Genomic DNA, 24,909 nt, shown 5'->3' with positions numbered 1-24,909 from the left:
CGGTACCACAGAAGTTGGACAGCACTGGTCTACAGAATTGTAAAAAAGTAACAAGGTGGGAAAGTGATTTTGATCCTATTGGGCAGGAGTGTGCCAAGGAAGGGCTACAGTTATTAATAGGGAAGAAAGTTAAAAATATAGGAAGGGCAGTATTTGTTTCCAGTAAATGTGCCAATCCTACCTGGCACCCCCTACCCATGTCATTCTAGCTTTCCTTGTCCTTTAACGTCACTTTTCTCCTTAGTTACTAGCTTATTTAAGACTTATTTAGAAAAAAACACAAATGATTTAAGAGTGTATGAAATAAAAGTTGACTGCAAACAAAAATTGAATTGTTCTATTAATTTTCAGTGATGCTTTTAAAAGTAAAATCGTGCTTAAAAGCTTAAGAAACACTTCCAATTTATTTCTACAGACACGTTATTTTTGTTGCTACCGTTTTTAATTCAAGTTTTTGTTGTCTCTTCTGCCGATGCTTTTCATGTTTACCTGATCTCTAGCATAGAAGGCGCCATAGGCAACTGGAGTTTTCATTTGATGAGGGAAGGGTTACTACTGTAATTAACTCAAAAGTACTAAAGGCATATAATCTGTACTGAAATACGTTTCAACTCCTATACACCATGTACTGACATCAAGAACATTTTGTTAGGAGCGAAGGCTTTTTACATACTCATTGCGCTGCCAGTGACGCAGTTTACTTGCTGTGTGACGGCTTATAAGCAGTTACCATGGAGAGCACTCAGGAGACGCAGTGGGTGGAGTGATACCGGCAAATCGTGGGCGTTAGTCAGTCCCACCATCCTTTTCTATAGCTGGAAGTAGTCCCGGTTCTCTGTTCTAAGTCCTGCGCCGTTGTGTCCCTCCACCTCGCTATGGAGTGCCCGCACCTGACCACCAGTGTTTGTATTGTCCCGGACGCCGCCGTTTTTCCCAACGGCTGTCCTTCCTCATGGTGTTGCAGCGGTGAGTCTGGCTCCTCCTCCCCGAACTTTGCCTGGTGGGGGGAGGCGCAGCACCGCCTGGTTGCGGTTCCCAGGAAAGTCCCTGGCTCTTGGCGCGGCCTAGTGAGGGTTTGTTATTGTGCAGAGAGCAGGGATAGCCGGGTAACTCGCCGGGGATGATGGGATGTATTGTGTAGTGCATACTATGTATGAAAAGCTAAGTTTTAGCATAGATGTGTTAACTTCTGATACAATGGAAGCAGATTCATATACATCTAGGACTGTTCTAAATCTTTTAAGCAGAATATGGAACTGTGATATCCTGTTTCAGCTTTGTGTGCTTGTGTTGTGCCCAGCAATTGTACTTTATGTGGCAGAGCAGCACTGTCATTGATTGATCTAACCTAGCCAGGCTAATTGTATGCGATTATTTATCTGCCAGGCATGTTTGCTTGATTCCACATATACAATATACAGGTCATATAGCCTTCAAATAGTGAATGTGACAGTACAAAGATATACTCATCTGATATCCCTATAATCATAATGATGATTATTCTAATGTTGCTAAAGTATTTATGCAGATATAGGGGTAGCTAGACACAAAGGATTACATTGGCAGCATCTAAAAAAACTCTTTGTTTCTGAGCATATCAGTTTCCAGTTAACAGGTTGCATAAACACAATCTAGCTATAAGGGGACCTTTTATATATCTACATTCATGTGTTACAGATGTGTAAAATAAACTATAAATGCCATGTCTGTCAGTGTATTTATATGTACAATCTGTCGTTTTATTCAGTTATTTATATATGTTTGTATATGTTGTTGGTTTCTGGGTATGAACATTTAAGAATCACGTTAGTTGTCACTTTTGTTCGAATTATATTTTGAAAGCTTGGCTTTATTAATCCATTGAGCACATGTTGCCATTCTTTTGTCCCACACTTGTAAACCTTTGTACTGAGCAGCAGTGATACAGTCCATTATTTTAGCGTAGTTAGCTCTTAGCTTTGTATTGTCACTTCAATGTGTTTGTTTGGTAAAGACGAGAGAGAGGAAATCCCTGGGTGGAAGGCTGTGAAGTTTAGGAAGGAGGCTCATATTGTTGAGTAGAGTGACTCTTGCTGCAGTGATTACTGTTCTTGAATCCTGATTTCCTTGGGTGAGGCTGCTTCATGCTGGCTTCTTAATTAAACTTCAGTGCCTTTATGCTTTTATAGACTGAGTGTAGGTGTCTTCTAACCTCTCTGACAGGGAAGGAGTCGACTTGTTGTATAAAAGCTGTGATTTTTTTTTTTTATTAAATGTGTGGTCATTTTGTAGGATTTTTTAAGTGATACAGCTATTGCATATGCTATCTGCAGTGCTTGCAATGGTTATGGTGGTGGGGTTCTGTATGTGGAAAGTGGTCTTTGTGTAATTTGGTGCATCATATCCTCCCCATCATACCATCAGTATGGATTTATGGTAGCTTAGCATGATGAAGTAGAAGGTACTGTCTTGTAACAAAGATAAAGCAAATCACTGTGACTCAGTGGGTGGTACTACATCTGTCTTGCAGTGCAGGGGCCCTAAGTTAATTCTGCATTGAGTACTATCTGCAAAGCATTTGTGTGTTCCCCCTACGTATGCTCGTGTTTCCTCTGAGTACTCTGCTGTGTGAATGTGATAGAGACCTTTTATTTGAGATTTGAGACTGATGTGAAGAATAACATTAAAATGCGTCTGCTAAATACATCCAAATAAGATGCCTTTCAGACTGTGGATCACTAAGCTTTTTATATTGTGGATGTTGCATTATAGTGCAAGATCTGCAGGGTTTAATGCTACTCTGGGTAATCCAGTCTTGAGCAAACAAAAACATGGATTAATTTTGGCATCTCCTTTGCTGGGTAGTTTTATCCTCTGCTCACTAGTTTTATCCTTGCAATGTTTCTGAAATGGAAGAATCGTGGTAGCTGACACCTAATGCTTAAAGGGGAAATTACTATCTAGAATTACACCTTGGTTGTGCACTTGGTCTGGCTTAAGCCCCCGTGTTTCAAATCTCCTAGCTGTGCTCCCCTACATCTTGTTATTTTCAGCCAGTTAAGGTTTATTCATACTTGCAGATCAGCTAAACACCTATTGATACTGGATCCCTATTGTATGTTTTAAAGGCAAAGTCCATGGTGTTGGATTATATTTCCAAGTAGCAGTACGTATATGGCCAATAACTTTGGTGAAAGAATTTTGGTCCATATTTTCTAGTAGTGAAACTGTTGGGCCTAGATCATAAGTAGTTGGACGTCAGTACTACTGAATGTTTTCCCTATGTCTGGATATTTGACATCTACACAGATGGGAGTTAGGAGGAATGCAGGAGCTCTCGCCCAGTGCAGACAGCATAGCACTCGCAAGTAGAGGGGGTGTTTCTTTACAAAATACCATTGCTTCGGTGGATGGAATGCAGGCTTTATTTACTAAATAAACCATCACATCATAATTTATCACACAAAACACTTAAAAATATGAATTATTTTTTTTTTAAATTTTAAAGCAGAGTGAAATTTTTATTACTCAGCAGCACTGTCTTATGTTAGTATTGCAACTGTGCCAAATCTCTGAGGATGGTCTGAAATGATAAAAGATACCCATATGTGCTCAGATGTTGCAAGGGTCTTGTGTCTGTTCTTAAAGGGAAAATTCGCCATTATAGTGTAGTACAATTATGTTAAAGATTAAGTCGTAGACACTTGTAAATTAGTCGTCGTTAGGAATGCAAATAATTCAAAATCCGTACCAGTTCTCTTTTCAAAATGCACTTTAAGATGCTGTCTGGTTGTTGGAGGAAGGAGGTGCACTAAAATGGCTGTTTAATTTGTTTTGAACTGAACTCAAATACAATTAAACAGAATTATTCACTTGTGAGTTTAGTAGTTAAAGGGACAGTATATGATGCCATAGTATAGGGCTTGTGCTAGACATATTTTCTCCCAGTTGTTAGAACTTGGATATGTGTCTGTTGTGCAAGTCATTCTACTTCCTGTCTGTACAAGCACATCAAAACAATTCAGGGATCAGGAAGTAGAATGTTACTTAAGATTCAATTTTAAATTTTGCCCTCTTTAGTACAAGAAATAACCATAATTTCATAATTAAAACTATAAGTAAAATGTATGTCAGCACAAGACCTAAATACACAGTAATATTGTTGAAAAAGGACAGTACACTGTTTCTTTAACATGGAAGGTGAACCCACCCATTTTGTGATCAGATGTATGCACTTCTGCCATTCTCATTACCAGATTACACAAGGACTAACTGTTTAGCCCCTAGTTATACAAATAAATCCAGCAGTGTCTGCATAATATGTGGCAACTTTCAGGTATAGGGCACTAAATTAAGCATCCAGAGCTACACAAGTTTCACGTGGGAATCAAATTAGGATTTCCTGCTTTAAATCCCAACATTACAGACCAGCATTTAAACCATTAATGTGGTTAAATGTTTTTTTTTTTGTTTTCTACAGTTTGTCGCTCAAACAAGAGCCCCTGGGTCTGCTTGACTTGTTCCAGTGTCCACTGTGGAAGGTGAGTGACTACTACAGTTGATTATGCATTTAAGCTTTCAAGGCTAATGTTACATGGGACCTTGTGACTAACATTTTTTTGACTAGAAGGTGACATTTCTTAATGTATGTATGTATATCTGTATGTATGTATGTATGTATATCTTTATTTATAAAGCACCACTTATGTACGCAGCGCTGTACAGTAGAATACATTAATACAAACAGGGGGTTAAGATAATGGATAAATACAAAGTATAATAATAAATACAGATAAATACAGCAGCAATAAGTTAAGAGTCGAGGACACAAGAGGAAGGAGGTCCCTGCCCCGTAGAGCTTACAATCTATATGGGAGGGTAACTAACAGACACAAATAGGCAAATATAAGTGCTGTAGGTCACAGTGGGTGACACTACAATATAAGTGCCAGTTCCCAGATCAGGTGCTGGGCGAGTGCTCCAAAAGGTAGTCTTTAACCTTAGTTTTAAAAAGACTGGGGGAGGATTCTCTCCGGAGGAAATCAGGGAGGGCATTCCAAATGTAGGGGGCAGCCAGGAACTTTATTTGTTGAAATGCCCGACTTGAATTATTAGCCTTTTTTTTATGGTTATTTTAAAAACAGCTTTAGAGATTTTGAGGTGGCAAATCCGTTTTTATAGCTTTCTTTTCACACTCTTATTAAGGGACCCTTACAAACATGCAGGCAAACAAAAGAGGGTTTAAAAACCATCAAAAAACAAGGCCTTGTAGTTGTGGGTTGCCCCCATACAATATAGGAACAGGCGGCCCCCCTCTCCACCAGTTTTGATGCAGGACAGGAGGGACCCCTTAATTTCTGCTTTACCGGGGGGTTTAGTTGAAAAAGATGGAAGCACAAATCCAAAGGACAGCCTAAAGATGCTACACACTAGGTAGGCAACAGGCTAAATGTGGTTTCTTAGTTGAGTTGTACAACAATAAAAAAAAAAAAATGAAATGCTTAACTAATGAATAGTTTAACCTGTCTGAGTTAGAATCTCTGTCCCGTCTTGTCATTGAAAGATATGTAAATGGTCATGCAAAAAAGCATTATGAGGATGCCCAGGCTCCGCTTAATTGCCACAAACGGCAGGAAAAGACAGACAAAGACCGAATGCAGCATACAGTGTGCATGGACTGCAGCAGTTACAGTACATATTGGTAAGTCATTACAGAATACTTGTGCACCCAGTGGTTGCTGAAATTTCATGTGGTTTAAAAACTTTTGCTCTTTGTTCACTTTTTTTTTTTTTTTTAATTATTTTTCCCTACAGTTACCGATGTGATGATTTTGTGGTAAACGATACAAAATTGTGTTTAGTACAGAAGGTCCGGGAGCATTTGCAGAATTTGGAAAAGTGAGTATTATAAAATTATGTACATCCATTTCTCTTTCGGAGATATTTTTTTGGTGTTTCCTGTCACCATTTGACTCATGGGCTATAAAAAGGAGAAATGGAGTAAGGGTGATGGCACGTAAGGAAATTTGTCACCCAGAGGAAATCTTCACTATCTGGTAGTTACAAATCTCGAGATCATCACTGTAAAACACTGTAAATGCCTTCTTGCACATTTTCTTGTGATTAGCTAAAGTGTTTTACATATGGTAGTTTTAAAGGACATGTAAACCCCACAAGCAAAAATGTAATCAGTGAATAGCCTCTTTGAAATTTTTCAATACCTGCCACTCTGGTTGTACAGAGGTTAATAGTAAGGCTGCAACATCCCCGTAATCACTTAGATTTGCTTCTCCTCCTGTTACCCACTCGGCCCCGTCCCTCGGGAATTAGCTTTGGCTGTTGGCTTGGGGGCATGCTCAGTTGTTCTAAGCTCAGATTACTAAACACGCCCCCCAGTCTAGCAGCCAGTGGAGAGATGGCATTGCTGGTTCCCATAGAAACTCTGCTGTTTGCTTCAGTTTTTTTCTCCTTTCTCTCCTGAGCTCAGCTTTACCATTACAGTGCTCAAACAAAGCAGAACTTTTATCAGAGACAGTTGTGCCTGTGTGAGCCTGCATTCTTGATGAAATGTATGTTGAATAAGGGTCTGTGTGTGTGTATGCTGTTTGCAGATTTAAATGTAACTGATTATGTATCAGAGGGAAAATGGCCACCAGGTGAAAGCTACTATTTGCTTTAGGAAAATGGTGCTAGCAAACGGAGGGGATATATGCAGTACAAATGATGCCATTTGGGTGGGGGGGGATGTGCCCAACTGATACACATTGTAGGCAAATGTAGGCTTTACATGTCCTTTAATGGATCCAAATGGCTATTTGTGTCCTTTGGGACCAGTGATTTACTGCAGGGGACAAATCTTTACTTGTGCCATTGTCCTAATAGTTGGAGCTGCAAACAAAAGATCTGAGGGCATGCCTAGAACGTTGGTGTTTATTTCAATACATGTTTGTGGGGATATGTTCTAATTTTGATGTTGGGCCCAGAAATATCTAGTTATTTTACAAACAATTTTTTTGCTAGGGTATTGAGTGATAAAGTGCTGCCCTCTGCATGCAAGCAGAATTTTTTTTAGTTACAGAGATTTACAACTAAGGTGTTCAAAAAGCAGTTTGTTGCAGAATATCTCCAGTGTACCTGCTAAAGGTAAATTTTAATGTGGACAACTCCTTTAATATTTCTGTTAGCCTTTTCCCCAAAACCTGATGTGGGAGTTGCAGGATGAGAGCAGCATGAACAATAAATTATCCGTCACAGAAACTTAAAAGGGAAATAATTAAAAGTGATATCAGCCACTGTAATTCACTCCAAAACCGTGGATTTGGATGAATCCTGCACAAAAAAAAGGAATCCTGGATTTGGCGCATCCCTAAAATAAATAGATGTAATGTAATGTAGAAATGCTCGATTTTCCTTTGCAGCTCTGCTTTTACTGCTGAACGACATAGGAAAAGAAAATTCCTGGAGAGTGCCTCGCTAAGCAAGAAATTGTTGAAAGTAAATGTAAGTATTAGTTTTTTTTTAAGAATCTGGGGCACCATTACTGTACCACAATATGCCATGTAAAGGCAAGGGTTTGGATCCCTGCAAACACACTGAGCCTGTGTAGGGCTTGAAGGAAGGAAACATTCTATTTTCCTCCAACTGCACAAGAGCTGTTGGTATTTGGGCTAGATAGTTTGCCATTGGCCTGTGTAATTGTTAAAGCAGAGATAATATATTAGAAGCCAGAATGTGAAAAGGAAACTGTAGTGAATAATGCACTCCGTATTGTAAATATGTAGCCAATAATGTGCCCCCTGTTATATAATGTAAGGACTGTATACAGGTCATGGAACATGGAGGTGACTTCATATAAACTCATACAGGGGGTACCTTATTATAAGTTTCAGTGAGTCATGAGAAATTACATCACCAAGCACTGTTTATAAGCATATAATTTACAGGATATACATCGTTCTTGTGTATTCTTATTTGCGTGCAGATTAGTTTGAAACTAGTTTGCCTGGGCAGCCATCAGTGAGGCTAGTCGGCTTTCTGCATGGAGAAGACTGGAAAGAGGAGAACTGAGTCTGCAATGTGTATTTAATTGTGATGCTGACGTTCCAGCTGTACTGGATTATGAGTTTGGCACAGGCAAAAATGACTGCTAGTGTAAATATAGATTCCCCTATAACAGTGTCCCTTTTAAAGGACAAGAAAAAGCAGATTCACTTCTGCCTTGCAGCACTGGGGTCCTGAGTTCAATCCCGGCCAGCGTGCTGTCTGCAAGGGATTTGTATTTTCTTCCCATGTCTGCATGGGTTTCCTGCTGGTACTCCGGTTTCCTCCCACACTCCAAAAACATACAGGCAGGTAAATTGGCCATAGTTTGTGTGAATGTGATGGGGTCCTTAGATTGTAAGCTTCTCTGGGGCAGGGAATGATGTGTATGATGAATAATCTTTGTAAAGCCCCATGGAAATGTCAGCGATATATAAATAACAGTAAATTATTATTTTTTTTTTTTAATTTTCCAGGGAAGCACAACTGCTCTATGTGCTACTGGCCTTCGGAATCTTGGAAATACCTGCTTTATGAATGCAATTCTTCAATCGCTCAGGTAGGCAGGGAATATCTTGTCTGATGTCTTGGAATTGCTGGCATATATTTAAAAACAAATAATAGTCTGTGTTGCCCCATGTTCCGGTGGTGTGAAATGACTGTATCCACCCTGCAACCTGCTTCAAGATAGCTTGGGACCTACTTGGTTCTTAAAGGAACAGTAACACCAAAAAAATGAAAGTAATAAAAATATAATGCACTGTTGCCCTGCACTGGTAAAACCGGTGTGTTTGCTACAGTAAAATTACTATAATTTATATGATAAGCTGCTGTGTAGCCCCGGGGGCAGCCATTCAAGCTGGAAAAAAGGAGAAAAGGCACAGGTTACACAGCAGATAACAGATAAGCTCTGTAGAATACAATAGTGTTTTATCTGTTATCTGCTATGTGCCTGTGCCTTTTCTCCTTTGAATGGCTGCCTCCATGGCTACATAGCAGCTTATTTATATAAATTATAGTAGACTTTCTGAAGTAAACACACAACTTTTACCAGTGCAGGGCAGCAGCACATTATATTTTAGTTACTTTTATACACTTTCATTTTTTGGTGTTACTGTTCCTTTTAAAGGACATGTAAACCCCACACACACAAATGTAATCAGTGAACAGCATCTTTGAAATCTTTCAATACCTGTCACACTGGTTGTCCAGAGGTTAATAGTAAGGCTGCAGCATCCCCTTAATCACTTAGATTTCCTTCTCCTGTTACCCACTCAGCCCCCTCCCTCAGGAATTTGCTTTGGCTGTTGGCTTGTGGGCATGCTCAGTTGTTCTAAGCTCAGATTACTAATCGGGCCCCAGTCTAGCAGCCAGTGGAGAGATGGCATTGCTGGTTGCCATAGAAACTCAGCTCTAGCTGTCTGCTTCAAATTGTTTCTCCTGAGCTCAGCTTTACCATTACAGTGCTCAAACAAAGCAGAACTTTTATCAGAGACAGTTGTGCCTGTGTGAGCCTGTATTCTTGATGAAATGTATGCTGAATAAGGGTCTGTGTGTGTGTATGCTGTTTTCAGATTTAAATGTAACCGATTATGTATCAGAGGAAAAATGGCCACCGGGTGAAAGCTGCTATTTGCTTTAGGAAAATGTGATGGTGCTGGCAAGCGGAGGGGATATATGCAGTACAAATGATGCCATTTGGGTGGGGGAGATGTGCCAAACTGATATACATTGTAGGCAAATGTAGGCTTTACATGTCCTTTAAGGGGCAAGCAGATAGGAATGGCACATATATTATATTTATATTATAAGTACTGATCAATCTGATATCTTCTCACTGTCACTGATAAAGTACATAAAGTAAAATGGAAAGATAAATAAAGCGTCAATTCTATGTGATTTTAGCAGTAATTTACATTGTCATTTGTTTTTTAGCCCTTTTATTTTAATTCATCATATATTAAGTTCTTTTTATAAATGTATATCTTATGTAGTTCATGTATCCGTTTAAAATGTTTTACTTTATTTTGTCAACTTGTTCATCTACAGCAACATTCAGCAGTTTTGCTGTTACTTCAAGGAACTGCCTGCCGTGGAACTTCGGAATGGTAAAACGGCTGGTCGACGGACCTACCATACACGAAGCCAGGGGGATGTTAATGTGTAAGTAATGGAAAAGAGAAACCTCACTTTTAGAGGAAGCTTTCTGTATTTTGCATTGGTTTTTTTTTTTTTAATGTATTGCCCATCTGTATAATAAACATGTTTCTTTGTTATGCTGTCATTCAGAAGCATTGCTGGGGTCCTGAACACATATATTTTCTATTTTTATGTGTGGCATATATGGCTTGAATTGAAAAAAGTGTATCTTTCTGTTGTAGAATTCTATTACCTCTATCTCAATCACATAAGGGGGCCGAAATCTAAAACAGGCTAAGTTGCGGGCCAAATTTTTTTATTAAGATACTTAACCTTAGGGCAGTGAAAGACAGGGAGATTAGTCACCACTGGCAAGAATGTAAATGTTGGTGGGATGGCATACAATTTCTGGAAGTCGCCCGAAGTTGCCTCTCAAGGCAACTTATGGAAATCATAGTGACGCGTATACCATCCCACCGGCGATTTACATTCTCGCCAGTGTTACGTCGTTCAACACCACACACCCTACAGGGCAGAACGTATGAGCAGCCGTCTGGAGCAACGCAGTCACCCTGCACAGTCAGGCACAGTCTCCAGGGGCCACATAAAGCAGCCAGGCGGGCCTGATTTGGAACACGGGCCTTGTGTTTGACACATGTGACTTAGATTATAAAAATATGAACACTATTGTGTAACTGAAGCTAAAGGTTATTATAAATGTCATGTATTTTTTCGTTATACCTGCTCAGAGTTTCTTGAGATGCAGCAGCACCCAAGTATGAATTTCTTTCCTTTGTGCTGCTCTGGTTTTGCTTACCCACACCCTAAACTAGGAGTGAACTTGTTTTGTACTTTCAGAACAGTCAGAGTATACTAGTTAGAGTGGGCACAATTAAGTGGATGGGATGGGGTGGGGGGGGGGGTTGTCCATAAGATAGATAGATAGATGGATATATTGCATAGAGGAGCTAGCTGTTATGTAGGGTAAGAAGTATCCTCTACCGTCAAACTTTTGCAACTGAGCAAACTTGCGTGTAATACTTTTACATGACTCACAGCACCCCCTTTCCAGTTATTAATCGAATAAATTTTTGCTACCCATATTACCTGCAGAGACCTTTTCATGCAGTGAAATGTCCTGTGGTACACAACAATTCTTGGGTTACAAAGCTGACACAGACTAAAGCTGGCCAGGTGGATGCCATGCCTGTCAGCCAATACTGAAGTTGGGACAGAAGCCAGCGGATCAGTTTTCTGTGCCGGTATATTTATATATGTGACTTTGGCCTAATGTTTTGTCATTGCCTTTACAGGCTATCAAGTTAAAGGAGAATTAAAGCTTAACAAGGGCATAGGGTAGAAATGTTGTACATTATGTTTTTTGGGGGATCTGTACCAGCCCAAGGCAACCACAGCCCTTAAGGAGGGAAGATCTGTGCCCCCAGTAGCTCCCAATCTTCTTTTCTGCTGATTCACTGCACGTGTTCTGTGCTGCTGTCACTTAGTGAGCTTAGGGACCCACTCACAATATATTGTGTGTATATATAGAATATAAATGTCATGGTATAAGGCTGATTAGTAATTATTTTAAATTCTCATCACATGGCAGCTCCCAAACCAGTACAAATAGCATCTGAATTCATCAGCTTCTATTACAGGGCAAAGACACACTAGTAGCAGCTACTTGTTACAGCTATAGAAATAGACAATGCTGATCAGTAACTGATAATTGTCTCTACATGTGTTTTAGAAGATTCTTAGTATTGTCTATGGCTGCGTATATTTTTGAATTTAGTAGCTGTGACAAATAGCTGCTACTAAGTAGCTCAGTGTGTCTTCACCCTAAGGGCGAAGACTAATCACTGCGACTTTTAAAAGCTTCTAATCACCATGTGTGTCTTCGCCCTAACAGAGTGGGCATTAAATGACTCCATTCAGAGGAACCAAAATGTTCTTGTTCTTTAGGAAGAGGTGATATGTTTTAGCTGGTGGGTGGCCCAAATGAAAGCAGTTTGTTCCAAATTTACTTTGCTGTATTTAGGTTCGCCTTTTTTCAAATTGCCACAACTAAGCATGCATCATTTGCGGTGCGCCAATTAGTCGCTGCAACTTTTTAAAAAGTTGCACCGACTAATTGCCTTGTGTGTGGGTTTGCTCTCAAAGGCTATTCCAATTAGACCATGTAGCAACCATTGATTTGGGTGGATCCAAGTGCCTAACCGAACCAAATCTGAACCCTTAAATCCATGTGACTTTCAGTCCCACTAACAAGGAGATCGATAATTTTAACCCTTCCTTGCTCTTATTTGCATATGTTAATTAGGGTTCAAATTCAGTTTGGGATTCTGAATGCTTCGTGAAAAATTTGGGATTCAGCTAAATTCCAAAATAGTGGATTTGGTGCATTGCTAATATATGCAAGTTCAGACATTTAGGAGCACCTTTTCGACAACAGCAAAATATTCTACAAAAAAATGGGTTAAATAACTGAATATAGTTTGTATTTATTGCAGGTCACTCGTTGAGGAATTTAGAAAGACCTTGTGTGCGTTATGGCAGGGTAACCAGACTGCCTTTAGTCCTGAGTCGTTGTTCTATGTGGTGTGGAAAATAATGCCAAATTTCAGGTAATTTACTTCTTTGGTCATGTGTAAGTGATACAGGATCAATATAACTGCAGCATGATGTCACTTACTGAACAATACTAAACCTAAAGTTAAACTGGCTGTAAACCAAATAAAACACTCTAAGCAACTTTCCAAGATATGTAGAAATGCTCAATAAATTTAAAGTTTGTTTTTTTCCCCTTAATGGCTGTTGAAAGAACTGTCAGCTCTACTCTGGCAAAGATTCTGTTGTACACTTCTTTGATACTCCTTTTGTACATGTCTGTTAATACATATAAGGCATTGTGGGAATTTTTTCTTGGCTACAGGAGAGATGGCTGTTGCAACATCATTTTGATACAGTAGTAAGAACCAGCAAATTGAAAATAGAAATTGACAAACCGATACAGTTTTTAGTAGCAATTTTATTAGTTATTATTAGTATAATATATACATATTTAGAAAGTGCCAGCATATTCTGCAGTGCTGTATACTAAATTGATATTCACATAACAACCAGTAGCTGATGCAAGAGGTAGAAAGGGCCCTGTCTAAAAGCGCTTACAATTTAAAAATAACTTTAAAAGTCACTTTTTTATATATTATAAAATTGTTTAATTAGCTTATGTTATTGAAATGCGACAATTGGGTTTTACAGCCCCTGAAAAAGCCTGTCTGAAATGCTTAGATCTATATCTACTGCATTTATGTGAATGTTACAAAAGTAGTTTTTTTTGACTCGTGTAGGCATTCTGCCCCCATAAATTAGCTGTGCTGTAATTTTGTAATAGACTGTTCAGCTGTCTTTATTGTACAGGTATGGGACCTGTTATCCAGAATTCTCGGGATCTGGGGTTTTCTGGATAAGGGGATATTTCTATAATTTGGATCTCTTTACCTTCTAAACCTTCTACTAAGAAATTTATTTGAACAGTAATTAAACCCAATAGGATTGTTTTGACTCCAGTTAAGGATTAATTATATCTTTATTGGGATCAAGTACAAGCTACTGTCTTATAATAGAGAAAAGGGTATTAATTTAAAAAAAATGTGAATTATTTAATTAAAATGGAGTCTATGGGACATGGCCTTTCCGTAATTTGAAACTTTCTTTATAACTGGTTTCTGGATAATGGGTTGCATATTTATAAATAGATCATGTATGATTAATAGGATATTACTCTCTATTTTAATTGAAGACACTTTTACAGCTTTCCTATGGTATGTGTTTTTTAGTTATACATTTTTTAAAATGTTCCATTATTCTTAAACATGTAGCCTCACTCAAATACTCCTACTTTTTCAGGGGATATCAGCAGCAAGATGCCCATGAGTTTATGCGTTATCTCTTAGATCACCTCCATCTGGAACTACAAGGCGAATTTGATGGCTCTTCTCATTCTGTCTTATCACAGGCTAACTGCAGCCGGTCTGCCAGTAACAAATGTTGTATGTGAGTACCTGCAGCACCATATTTATAGTAAAGGCTCATTTGAATGGTTTTTCATCTGATGCTTGGTCCGCTTAGTTAGTACTTAACAACCCAAGAAAACAAGGGGATCAACTGTTGGTCTGCTATGGATAAAGAAACGGCAATGAAATCTGTGTGATTAAGAAATGAAGCAAGTGTTTTATCCCACAGACTTGTATTACAAGTTAAAACAATGAGGGATAACGTACAGGGTAATGTTTACTTTTCACATGTGGCTTTTATTGTTTTATGGTCGCTATCAATATTCAGGGGCATATTTATTGTGTGTAAGCCAACATCAACGGTGATGTTGCCCATAGAAATCAATCAGATCTTTGCGTTTTGTTTTTTAATTTGTAAGTGACCGTTCAAATCTAACTGGTGTTTGGTTGCTCTGTGCAACATCACTGGTGATGTGTTCGCTTATACACTATAATAAATATGCCCTAAGTGTTGGCATGTGCATTATCGGCGTTGCTATATCTGAAAGTTTCCTTGTTCAGTTCCTTTAGTGACAAATTGTTATCATAAATCTTCCCTCTTTATCCTTTTATGTAGAAATGGTGCATCCACAGTGGTAACCTCGGTTTTTGGGGGAGTTCTGCAGAATGAAGTTAACTGCCTAATTTGTGGGACAGAATCAAGAAAATTTGATCCATTCCTAGGTATAAGATAAAATGCTCTCTTATTTGTATTTTCTACAGAACTGTATATATAGTTAAGTGATTTAAATATATTGCTTTTCCTACTTTGTACAATGGCCTCCTAACAGAGCTGTTACAGAACTAACTACTTTGGTTTTAACACCATGTTCATAGGCTTTTTTATGACCGTTAGTAGTTGTGGAGTATAATGGTTAGCTGACAACTCTGTGCAATACTGTTGTCTATCCATCATCTTTTCATGTTTTTAGCTGCTCCCTTTTTGCTTTGGATCATCGCCAGAAATTTTTTATACAAGTTTGTGGTTTTGCTAGGACAAATACTATAGTATAGACTTACAAATCATTTAGGTGAAAAGCAAAGAAAACAGACATTGCAACTGCTGAGGGCCTAGTGGAACTGACTGATAAGCAGCTGCAATATATGTTTATGGAAAAATGTCCTGTTCCCAAAGTTTAGGGGCCCAGTAACCAGTCATTCCACTGCTGGAAAGTTTATATAGACGGTAACTCATAATTCGGTAAATTTGGTTACAGTGTAAATAGAATAAATAATAATAATTCACATAAATAGTTCTGTTGATGTGCTGATAAGTCAGTCAGTTCATTGGTTTTCAGTGGATAAGTTTTCCCTGAGTTTATACCCTTAACACCTGCCTGCACCGTCGCACTGCTCTAGAGCCTTTTAAGTACTTGATGCGTAAGTTTCCGAAGTCACAGAAGTTTCAGATAAATAGGTAACGTAAGTTTGTGCTTCCTGACCACCTAGGGTCAAAATTAGACCGGGCCCATGACAGATGGCAACCCTGCGGGTAATGCATGCTGTTAGCAGGGCAGTATTCTTCTGTCCTAGTATTTCATTCAATTGTGAAACCGATAAAAGGAATTTATTGCTGAAGCTGTTTTCTACCCATCATACTTTTCTGTCCATTTAAAGGAGATGTATAGATGTATCTTTCATATAAATAGACTGTAGGACTTATTTATGACCACAAAAAAATTGACACAGTTGTAGTGTGACTTAAAGGTACTTTTGTCCGAAGCTTTTCTATGCACTTGTTTTTGCTCCTTTACTGCCTGCTAGTTTGTTCCATAACACGCAAGTGCCTTAAAGAATAAGTAAACCTTTTTTTTTTTTTCTGAGTAAAATTACTCTAAACAGCCTCCAGAATTACTTACCTTTGTCCCAGCATTCTCTCTTACCTGTTTCCTCAGTCAGAAGGTATTCTTTTTGGTTGCTTCCTTGTGCAGAGTGAAGCCCCACCCCAACTTCCTGTTCAGTTCTCGCTTCAATTCGACAAGGTTGTCGGAGTAGAGAGCCTTCTGCGCATGCCTGGAGGCAGCAGGAGCCAGTCTGTGCATTAGCCGTTTTTTTTTTTTTTTTTTTTTTGATGAGAGACCTGAACAGGAAGTGGGGGCAGGGCTTCACTCTGCACAAGGAAGCAACGATAAAGAATACCTTCTGACTGAGGAACCAGGTCAGAGCGAATGCTGGGACAAAGGTAGGTAATTCTGGGGGCTGTTTAGAGTAATTTTACTCATAGAAAAAAAAAAGGTTTACTTATCCTTTAAAGATGGCAGTAGCTCCAGAATTGCCACAGCGGCCAGCAGCCATTTAGGAAAAAAAATTAAGTGGTGCTCTATAATCTCTTTTAATGCGTATAGAATATGCATATAGAACAAAGTTATTAATGGAAACCCCAAAATAAAGTTTTGCTTAATTAAATAAATAGCAGTTCTAAGCATTTTCATTTGTTTTGGCATCTTTTGTAAATATTTCTACTTCTAGATGCAGTGTTTGTTCCTTTCTATTCTCTGCCCCGATGGTTCTGACTTTTAAACAGTGTAGCAAAAGCCAACTGATTAACAGACCTGGGAAGAAGCAGACAAAACTGGCTTTTGCAACATAGTTTCAAGAGAGACAAATACTTTTTTTTTTTTAACCACAACTTTTTACATTTACAAATAGCTTTAAAACCATTAAAAAGCCTGTTTATTGGGAATGCTTAGAATTACAATTTCTTTTGTTAGGCAAAGATGTATTTTGGGTTTATATCACCATTTTATTGGCCTGGATTTTCAGATTAAGGTATTAACCAATTTGGTATTTCTTTTGTTAGGCAAAGATGTATTTTGGGTTTATATCACCATTTTATTGGCCTGGATTTTCAGATTAAGGTATTAACCAATTTGGTATTTGAAGCCGGACAGCAGTATTTGTGTTAAACTGTATTATTTTAAATCCAATTTTTATTAGCAAATATCTGTAAAAAAAAAAATTGTATTCACTAGTAATAATGGAAGCTAAATGGGCATAATTACAGACCTTCACCTGAACACTGCTTTCTTTTTAGACCTCTCTTTAGATATTCCAAGCCAATTCCGAAACAAACGTTGTAAGAACCAAGAAAATGGACCAACCTGTACCCTGCGAGGTATGAACAAATATAATATACCTGTCCTAATCACATTTATGATTTGGTGGCGCCTGGTGCAAAGATTTTTTGAAAGATACATAATCCAATAACAGGTACTAAGTAAATAAGGCACACCGACAAAGATTTAAAAGTAATATATATGACAACTTTATATTATCTACTCAGCGCATTAGCAAGCAATATTATTATACCCACCATTCTTTAGTTTACATTTCTTATATAAACATATAAAAGAACTTGCAATTTCTCTAATGCTTAGCTGTCTAGCAGGGCTACAGGCACAGTCTGCAGTTGAAAGGAGAGCTGTGTCGTGGCAGTTTAGCCTATCTCACATGAACACATCTAGTGGCACTTTCTGAAGCACACGCACATGGGACAATTTATAATATTAGATGCGTAAATAGATAATTGTTTGGCCTGTCTCTGTTTATATTTATAAGAAAAGAAAGGATTTTGCCTTTTTCGGCAGGGTTCGGATTCGGCCGGTTCTGGCTGAACAGAAACAGAATCCTGATTAGCATATGCTAATTAGGATTTGGAAGGGTTAATGTTGCCGCATAAACACGGAAGTGTAAAATTTAACATTTAACCCTTCCAAGCCCTAATTAGCGTATGCTAATTAGGATTCAGATTTGGTTCAGTATTCCGCCGATTCAGGGGTTCGGCCGAATCCGAAAATCTGGGTTCAGTGCATCCCTAGTGTAATAATGTTAATCATGTATAGTTTTTCTATATATTTATAAAACGAGCAAATTGTTTTGCTATTTTGTCTCTCTTTAAGACTGTCTTCGCAGCTTTACAGACTTGGAGGAACTAGATGAGACAGAACTCTACACATGTCTAAAATGCAAAAAGAAACAGAAGTCCACCAAAAAGTTCTGGATCCAGAAACTACCAAAGGTTAGTATGTAGTCTCTTGGTATTTTATCTTTTATTCTTTAATTGCAGGAGAGTGAGAGGCAAGTAGCAAATATTTAGGGCTTTTAGAAGACAGTACACTTAAAATTAGCTATAGCCCTACTGCCACCCTAGGCCTAGGCCCATGGGTGCCTTTATAATTTGGCTTTTTAGCAAGGCTAAAAGCAGGGGGGCATACTTTGGACCCACAGCTGGGAATTATTTTAGCATGTGGAATGCATTTTGCTCCTACCTACATATAACTTTTTTTTTTTTTTATTGCGATTACCTATTATGTTTTTGATATTCCCAACAATCAGGTGCTATGCCTACACTTGAAGAGGTTCCATTGGACAGCTTACTTGAGGAACAAGGTGGACACATATGTAGATTTTCCTCTACGAGGATTGGATATGAAGTCCTTTTTGTTAGAGGTAAAATGCCTTACATATGTTTTTCTGTGCCCTTGTGCTTGTCTACATTATTCATATTATTCATGTTATGTCTTCTCTTTCACACTGAATTTTTTTTTTTCAACGCATTGTTAATAATTTTTTCAGTCTTTCTGCAGTCTTAGGGGCACAGTCATTAAAGTACGACAGGCCCGATTACAAAAAAATCTTATTTTTTCTAAAACTTACAACATTTGCGTATTTTCTACAATATTTTCGTTAGTTTGTGCAACTTTTTCGTACTTTGCGACAATTTTGTGCAACAAAATCATATTTGTCGCAATGTGTACAAAAGTTTCGGATTCATTCAAGCTTCAGTATGGTGACTTTCCTTGGGCCAGGTTGGAGCTGCAGAGTGCCATTGAGTCCTATGGGAGGCTTCCAAAATCATGCACAGAAGGATCAAAGTCAGAAAGGTTTTCCTGCCGTTTACAATCTTTTGCATACGATAATTTTGTGACTTTTGGATTGCCAATCGTAAACGATCGTTTCAGTACGAAAATTTTGGATCAAAAGTAAAGAATCTTTGTATTCAAACGAATGGAATTTTCGTGACTTTTGCAATCATCAGAAATTATTGGATTTCGTGATTCAGATTCTAACTTTAATGAATGTGCCCCTTGTGTATTGTATTTGTTTCTCTTACATGAATTTAACTAACATTTGAATCAGTTACTAAAGGGGCAGTGTGGGCATTATGAGTTTAATGAAAAGGGCTTGTGCTGAACCCTTTGCCTTTTTTTTTTTTAACCTGCAATAGCGGGGACTAATTGCAGCAATGATACACAAGTCGCTGTGTGTAAAATGTACCACAGAGATGCAGTTTTACTCCAAGCAGAGCCTCCTTCAGACTAGCAGTCCACGTTGGACTACCGGCTCACCAACACTTCTCATCTGAAAGTGGCTCACTAGTAAAAAAAAGTTGGCAATCCCTAAGCTAAGGAGAGAGGCAACGAGTTGCACAGACATAGGAAGCATGAGGTGCCAGCGAACTCATTAGTAGAAGCCAAAGTGTAAAGCCCCTTGCTGCAACCCCAAGGTCCCTATGCTGTGCTTTGCAATATACATAACTGCATACCCATTTAGCTTATATACTCTAAAATGTTATCTTCTTTTGATTTTCCTTCCTTTGCTAGCTTAAAGGAGAAGGAAAGTCATTTTGGCATTTTACTGCCAATTGATTTGCCACATTAGTGCCCCCTAGAACAATATATTTATTCTGCGAAAACCATTAACATACCTGAGTAAACCGCTTTAGAAGCTTTCTGTGTTTGCTTATGATAGCAGCTGCCATTTTAAGCAGCTTCCTTCCTGCAGTCACTGGCTGTTAAAGCTGAGATCACACATTCCTAAGGGAAGGGGGAGGGAGTTCTTGGCATTCTGGTGGGAGGGGGGAGCAGGAGAGGAGAGAGAGTAGAGAACTGCGCAGACTCTGGCCCCGGGAATTAAGGCTGTTTCTGAGAGAGGAAGTCAGACATCATGTTTACAAAAAGAGACAAGGGATCCTGTGTTTCTTTTGATAGAGGACTCGGCATTACTGTTAGTGTTTATTGCTGTATTTACATAGAGCTTTCTGAAAAATAATACTAATAGTAAAAAAAAAAAATAGCAATAAATGACTACATTGTAAATAATAATTATAAAATATAATTATAAAAAATACAATTATAAATTATTAAAACACAATTATTAAAACAATTCTAAAAAAATTATAAAGTAAAATTAATAAATAAAAACAACAGTGATGATGATAACAATATATGTATCAGGAAGAATATACAAGATTCTTGCAGTTAGTGACATAGTTAGAAGTGACTCTAGGGCCCCCCCGCACAAGAGCCAGTAAGTTCTGTTGAGCTGTAAACTAAACCATTTCACTCATGGTTCACAATACCCGGGATTGAGACATAATCAATTATTAGGGTTTAAATGAATATGCATAGTAACATTAGCGCAAATGCTGTATGTCTTTTTAATATTCATATGCTCCAGTTTACAAGTTATAAATCTTAAGTGTAATCATTTTTGTGTTTTATGTGTGTGTAATATATCTATATTCTATCACAGTGCAGCAAAATATAAATGTGTTTATACTAATAAAATAACATATTTGCTCCACCCTCCCAAACACAGCCAGAAAATATTGGGCCAGAAAGCTGTCTGTATGATCTTGCAGCTGTAGTCGTTCATCATGGCTCGGGGTAAGTCAGTGCAGCCTGGGATACTGATGCTTTGAATAAATTTGTGTGGCTGTTTGACTGAGATGAAAATTGTACACTGCGATTTTGATTCCTTGTAGAAATTTGCTGAACTACTGTAGCTTTAATGTTTCGTTCTTCACAAATAAACCTCATGCCATAATCTTGCATATATGGACATGTTTAGCAAAAGGGTACACTTCTTTATAAAAAGTCTCTGAAAATTGATCCAAAAGCTCATAAAGTAGGTGTGGAAGGGTCTTATAATAACATTGGCAAGTATGGCCCTTTTAGTGTAAATATTCCCCCTGCTCTCTTCTGTACTTTGGTGGACAATTTTTAAGGTAGACTGCAATTAAAGGAGAAGGAAAGGCTAATAAAGAGTTAATCTCAAGCTGCAGGCATACCTTCAGTTGTCTCAATAGTGCCCTTAAGTCTCCCCATATTTCTCCCGTTCAGATGATCAGATGCCAAACAGGAAGAAAAAACGCTGAGCTGTGTAAAGAAAGTTCCCATAATGCCTCGCTCCTGCACCGAGAGCAAGACCCGTATACATGCTCAGTGTGTAAGACTATGGGGCACATTTACTTACTCACGAACGGGCCGAATGCGTCCGATTGCGTTTTTTTGTAATGATCGGTATTTTGCGATTTTTCGGAAAATTGTCACGACTTTTTTGTAGCCGTTCCGAAAGTTGCGCAAAATGTTGCGATTTTTTTCGTAGCGTTCGGATTCATTCAAGCTTCAGTATGGTGACTTTTCTTGGGCCAGGTTGGAGCTGCAGAGTGCAATTGAGTCCTATATGAGGCTTCCAAAATCATGCTAAGTCTGAAAGTTTCGCCCGCCACTTACAAGCGCTCAATACGAAAAAGTCGCGACAAGATACGAGCGAATCGTAATGGCTACGAAAAACTCATGTTTTTTCGCGAAAATCGTATTGGTAACGAAAAAGTTGCGACAATTTCCGAAAAGTCGTAAAGGCGCCGAAAAAAACGCAAAAAATACGAAAAAGTCGCAAAATGTTCGTTTTCCAATCGGAATTTTTCCAATTCGAATTCGTGTCTTAGTAAATCAGCCCCTATGAGTCAGCTTCCTGCTACTTGGCTCAGATCCACATTCCTAAGAGGGGGGGGGGAGTGAGTTCTTAGCATTCTTTAGGGAAGCAGGAGAGGGGAGAGAGCTGCATGTCTCTAGCAGAGGAAAACAGACACAAGAAATCTTTTGACAGAGAAGTCAGTGCAGCGTTTCTGTGAGTGCTTATGGCATAGACCTTTCTGATAAAGCTTACTTAGTTTTTACTTTTCTTTCTCCTTTAAAGACAAACTGATTATAAATAAAAAAGCTGTGCTGTGTGGCACCTAGGCCCAGGAGAAATCGGTTGTTTGCTTACATTATAGTAACAATTCTGTTTTTGTTCCTTGTTCTAGATATTTTTAAGGGGTGATTGCCACCCAAAACCATTTCTTTGTATAATGAAAGAAAATGAAATTCAAACCAACTTTCTAGTACACATTCATTAAAGGAGAAGGAAAGGCAACGTCACTTGGGGATGCCAAAATGTTAGGCACCCCCAAGTGACTTGAATCGCCTACCTTTTACCCCGGGCTGGTGCCCCTGTTAGGAGAGAACAGCACCAGCCCGGGGTAGCTGCAGCGCTTCCTCCTTCCTGTATCGCTGCACGCGCATGCGCAGTAGAGTGAAAAGCTGAACTTTAACAGAGAAGTCGGCTTTTCACTCTAATGCGCATGCGCCTATTGTGTTAGTCTTAGCGAAACGCAGGCGGAAGGAGGAAGCGCATTGCTCCAGGTACCCCAGGCTGGTTTTGTTGCTTTTTAATTCTATTCTTGTCTCTGGCTATTTTGCTCAATGCATTTTCTCATTCAGTGTTTCATTCTGTTTCCTTTTAGCGTTGGATCTGGTCACTACACTGCCTATGCTACCCATAAAGGGCGCTGGTTCCATTTCAATGACAGCACAGTGACACTCACAGAAGAGGAGACTGTGGCAAAAGCAAAAGCCTATATTCTTTTTTATGTGGAGCGCCAGGTTCCTGCCACAACTGAGAAACTATAAATACCTCTTGCCATGATAGTAGACTTCTTCCTCTCTGCCCCCCAGGGTGCTCTCCAACCTCTTGGCTAATACTTGATTAGAATTTGTTTTTGTGCACTTTTTCACATCCCATCAGATATAATCCTATTCTGAATGATAGTAAAGTAACCTACTGCCTGACAGTGAATAAAGGGAGTCATTTTCCTCACCAAGTGAAGTATAGTACAGTTTGTGTACATGTAGCTTTCCTACATATACTCAAGTGAGCACGCAAATGAAATATAACAGGTGTGGAACTTGTGGCCCTCGGGATCCAACGACCGCCTAAGGCTAATGTCACATGTCACTTTCTCCACAGGAGCATTTTCACTGGTGAGAAGTTTTTAAAGCCACCTGCTATTCCTGTCTTTGAGTTTAATGCTAACTGCCAATCACCCCTGGTACAGCTGAATTTTTAGCCACCTGTGATAGTACGTTGCAATTACACTCATTACTGCACCAGTGATAATTCTGCCGGCTGTGACCTTAACCTAAAGGTGTATGATAAGGGTACATATATATCTGTCTCCCTAGTGATTGCATTCCCACATAATAACATAAGTACATCACAGCTGCTCTCAAATATATTCTGTGTTGTAAATTCTGTCATTCTTGCATTGGAAGTATTTTTAAACATCATTACCTCTTCAAAAGGAATATGACTTTTTTAATGCTGTAATTTGAGTTTTGGGGTCTCCCCCAGTGTGGTTTAGAAATGGAGTGTCATCATCGGGACTCTATCTACATTGCTGCTATAAATGGAGAATCACATACAGACTTTTATTCAGTTTGTAAAGAATCACGCATTTCAAGACATATGGACCATCGGGAATATTGCCTGACATTCCATTTCACTACTGGTCAATAAATAAACCAACAGGGCTATTTCTTCCCCATTGTCAGTATAGCCATATAGTAAACCTGAAAATGCAGATCATGGACTGCGGATCCTAAACAGACTTGGAGAGACTTGCTCTCGCTTGAGGGCAGCACATCCGACATGTTCATTCCAGGCATCAAGGGTTCTGCCATTTGTTTTTACAGGCATTTTTTTCTGCTGGGTATTTAAAGAAGCAGTGTATTGCACAACAGACTTTCCAATGCTTTATCTAAAAATCTGCAACCTTCTTTGTGTGTGAATGACAGACTCAGGAAGTGATAGGTATAGTGCACTGAAGGTACCTGTTCTGTGCCTAAACTCTTCAGTTTATTCTAAGCTTTCCACTTGCAGTCCCAATGTTCAGCTGTACATGCCGTGCTCAACAGGTTGGACCTACTCAGTCAGACAAACCTCAGCAGATGCAAAGCTTGTCATGCTGGAAATCCTCATTCTTTTAGCACCGGCTTCATTCACTTGCCCTTTTGTCTTAGATGTTCTTGTTGCTGTGCTGCTTGTATATCCTATTAACCTTTCAGTTACTCAAGCAAATGTGTCTGATAACAAGAATTTAACAGAACTTAGCTTATGCTGCCAATCAAATGTATGAGATACAAGCCATCAGATTATGGCATTCAGAAAACTGACCAATAGGTAGGCACCTTATTTTAGGCAGATAAACACGTGTTCATGGCTGCTGCCACTTACATGGTTTGACAGCCTGTTGAATGCCTGCCTGGCAATTTTTAACCAAATAATGAACCACCAGTATCCCACTGACAGTGAGTGTTGCTGAGATTGTTACCCCACAAGCTCCAAAGGACTGCAGGTTACCACATCTTGATAAGGGGGAAGTCTGCGGGAATAAAAGAAGCTACAAATAAACATAAATGTTAATTCTAGGATCATTACGCCTCCACCCTCTGCCAAAAGAAAAAGAAAAAAAAAAATTCTGCTCGCTATTGCCTAATAATTTGTGCAGTTGTTAAGAGACTTTGATGCGTGGTTTGGGTTTTATTGTTCCACGTGAGTTGTATAAATTCATTTCCAATTTGGTGTA

General features: G+C 38.8%; 1 protein-coding gene across 3 annotated transcripts; it reads left to right on the top strand.

Annotated features, from left to right (window-relative positions):
• Window positions 1-24,909, top strand: usp3 (ubiquitin specific peptidase 3). 3 transcript variants are annotated; one of them, NM_001006782.1, is given in 16 exon segments: window positions 857-966; window positions 4,460-4,520; window positions 5,543-5,564; window positions 5,567-5,680; window positions 5,794-5,877; window positions 7,398-7,479; window positions 8,496-8,578; window positions 10,069-10,182; window positions 12,672-12,785; window positions 14,071-14,217; window positions 14,794-14,900; window positions 17,251-17,331; window positions 18,116-18,234; window positions 18,552-18,665; window positions 20,817-20,884; window positions 22,789-23,145. In NM_001006782.1, coding segments are annotated over 14 exon segments (1,401 nt in total). In that variant the 5' UTR covers window positions 857-966; window positions 4,460-4,520; window positions 5,543-5,556; the 3' UTR covers window positions 22,955-23,145.

Source organism: Xenopus tropicalis, chromosome 3 (genome assembly GCF_000004195.4).
Source record: "Xenopus tropicalis strain Nigerian chromosome 3, UCB_Xtro_10.0, whole genome shotgun sequence".
Taxonomy (NCBI): Eukaryota; Metazoa; Chordata; class Amphibia; order Anura; family Pipidae; genus Xenopus; species Xenopus tropicalis.
This window is presented reverse-complemented; position numbering and strand designations above follow the sequence as displayed.

Bases quoted from the DNA above. Each gene is read 5' to 3' on its own strand.
- usp3 (XM_012966409.3), top strand. From the start codon at position 876: ATGGAGTGCCCGCACCTGACCACCAGTGTTTGTATTGTCCCGGACGCC. The intron at 12,786-14,070 runs GTAATTTACTTC...CTACTTTTTCAG, and splicing joins AAAATAATGCCAAATTTCAG to GGGATATCAGCAGCAAGATG. The intron at 18,235-18,551 runs GTTAGTATGTAG...CCCAACAATCAG, and splicing joins GGATCCAGAAACTACCAAAG to GTGCTATGCCTACACTTGAA.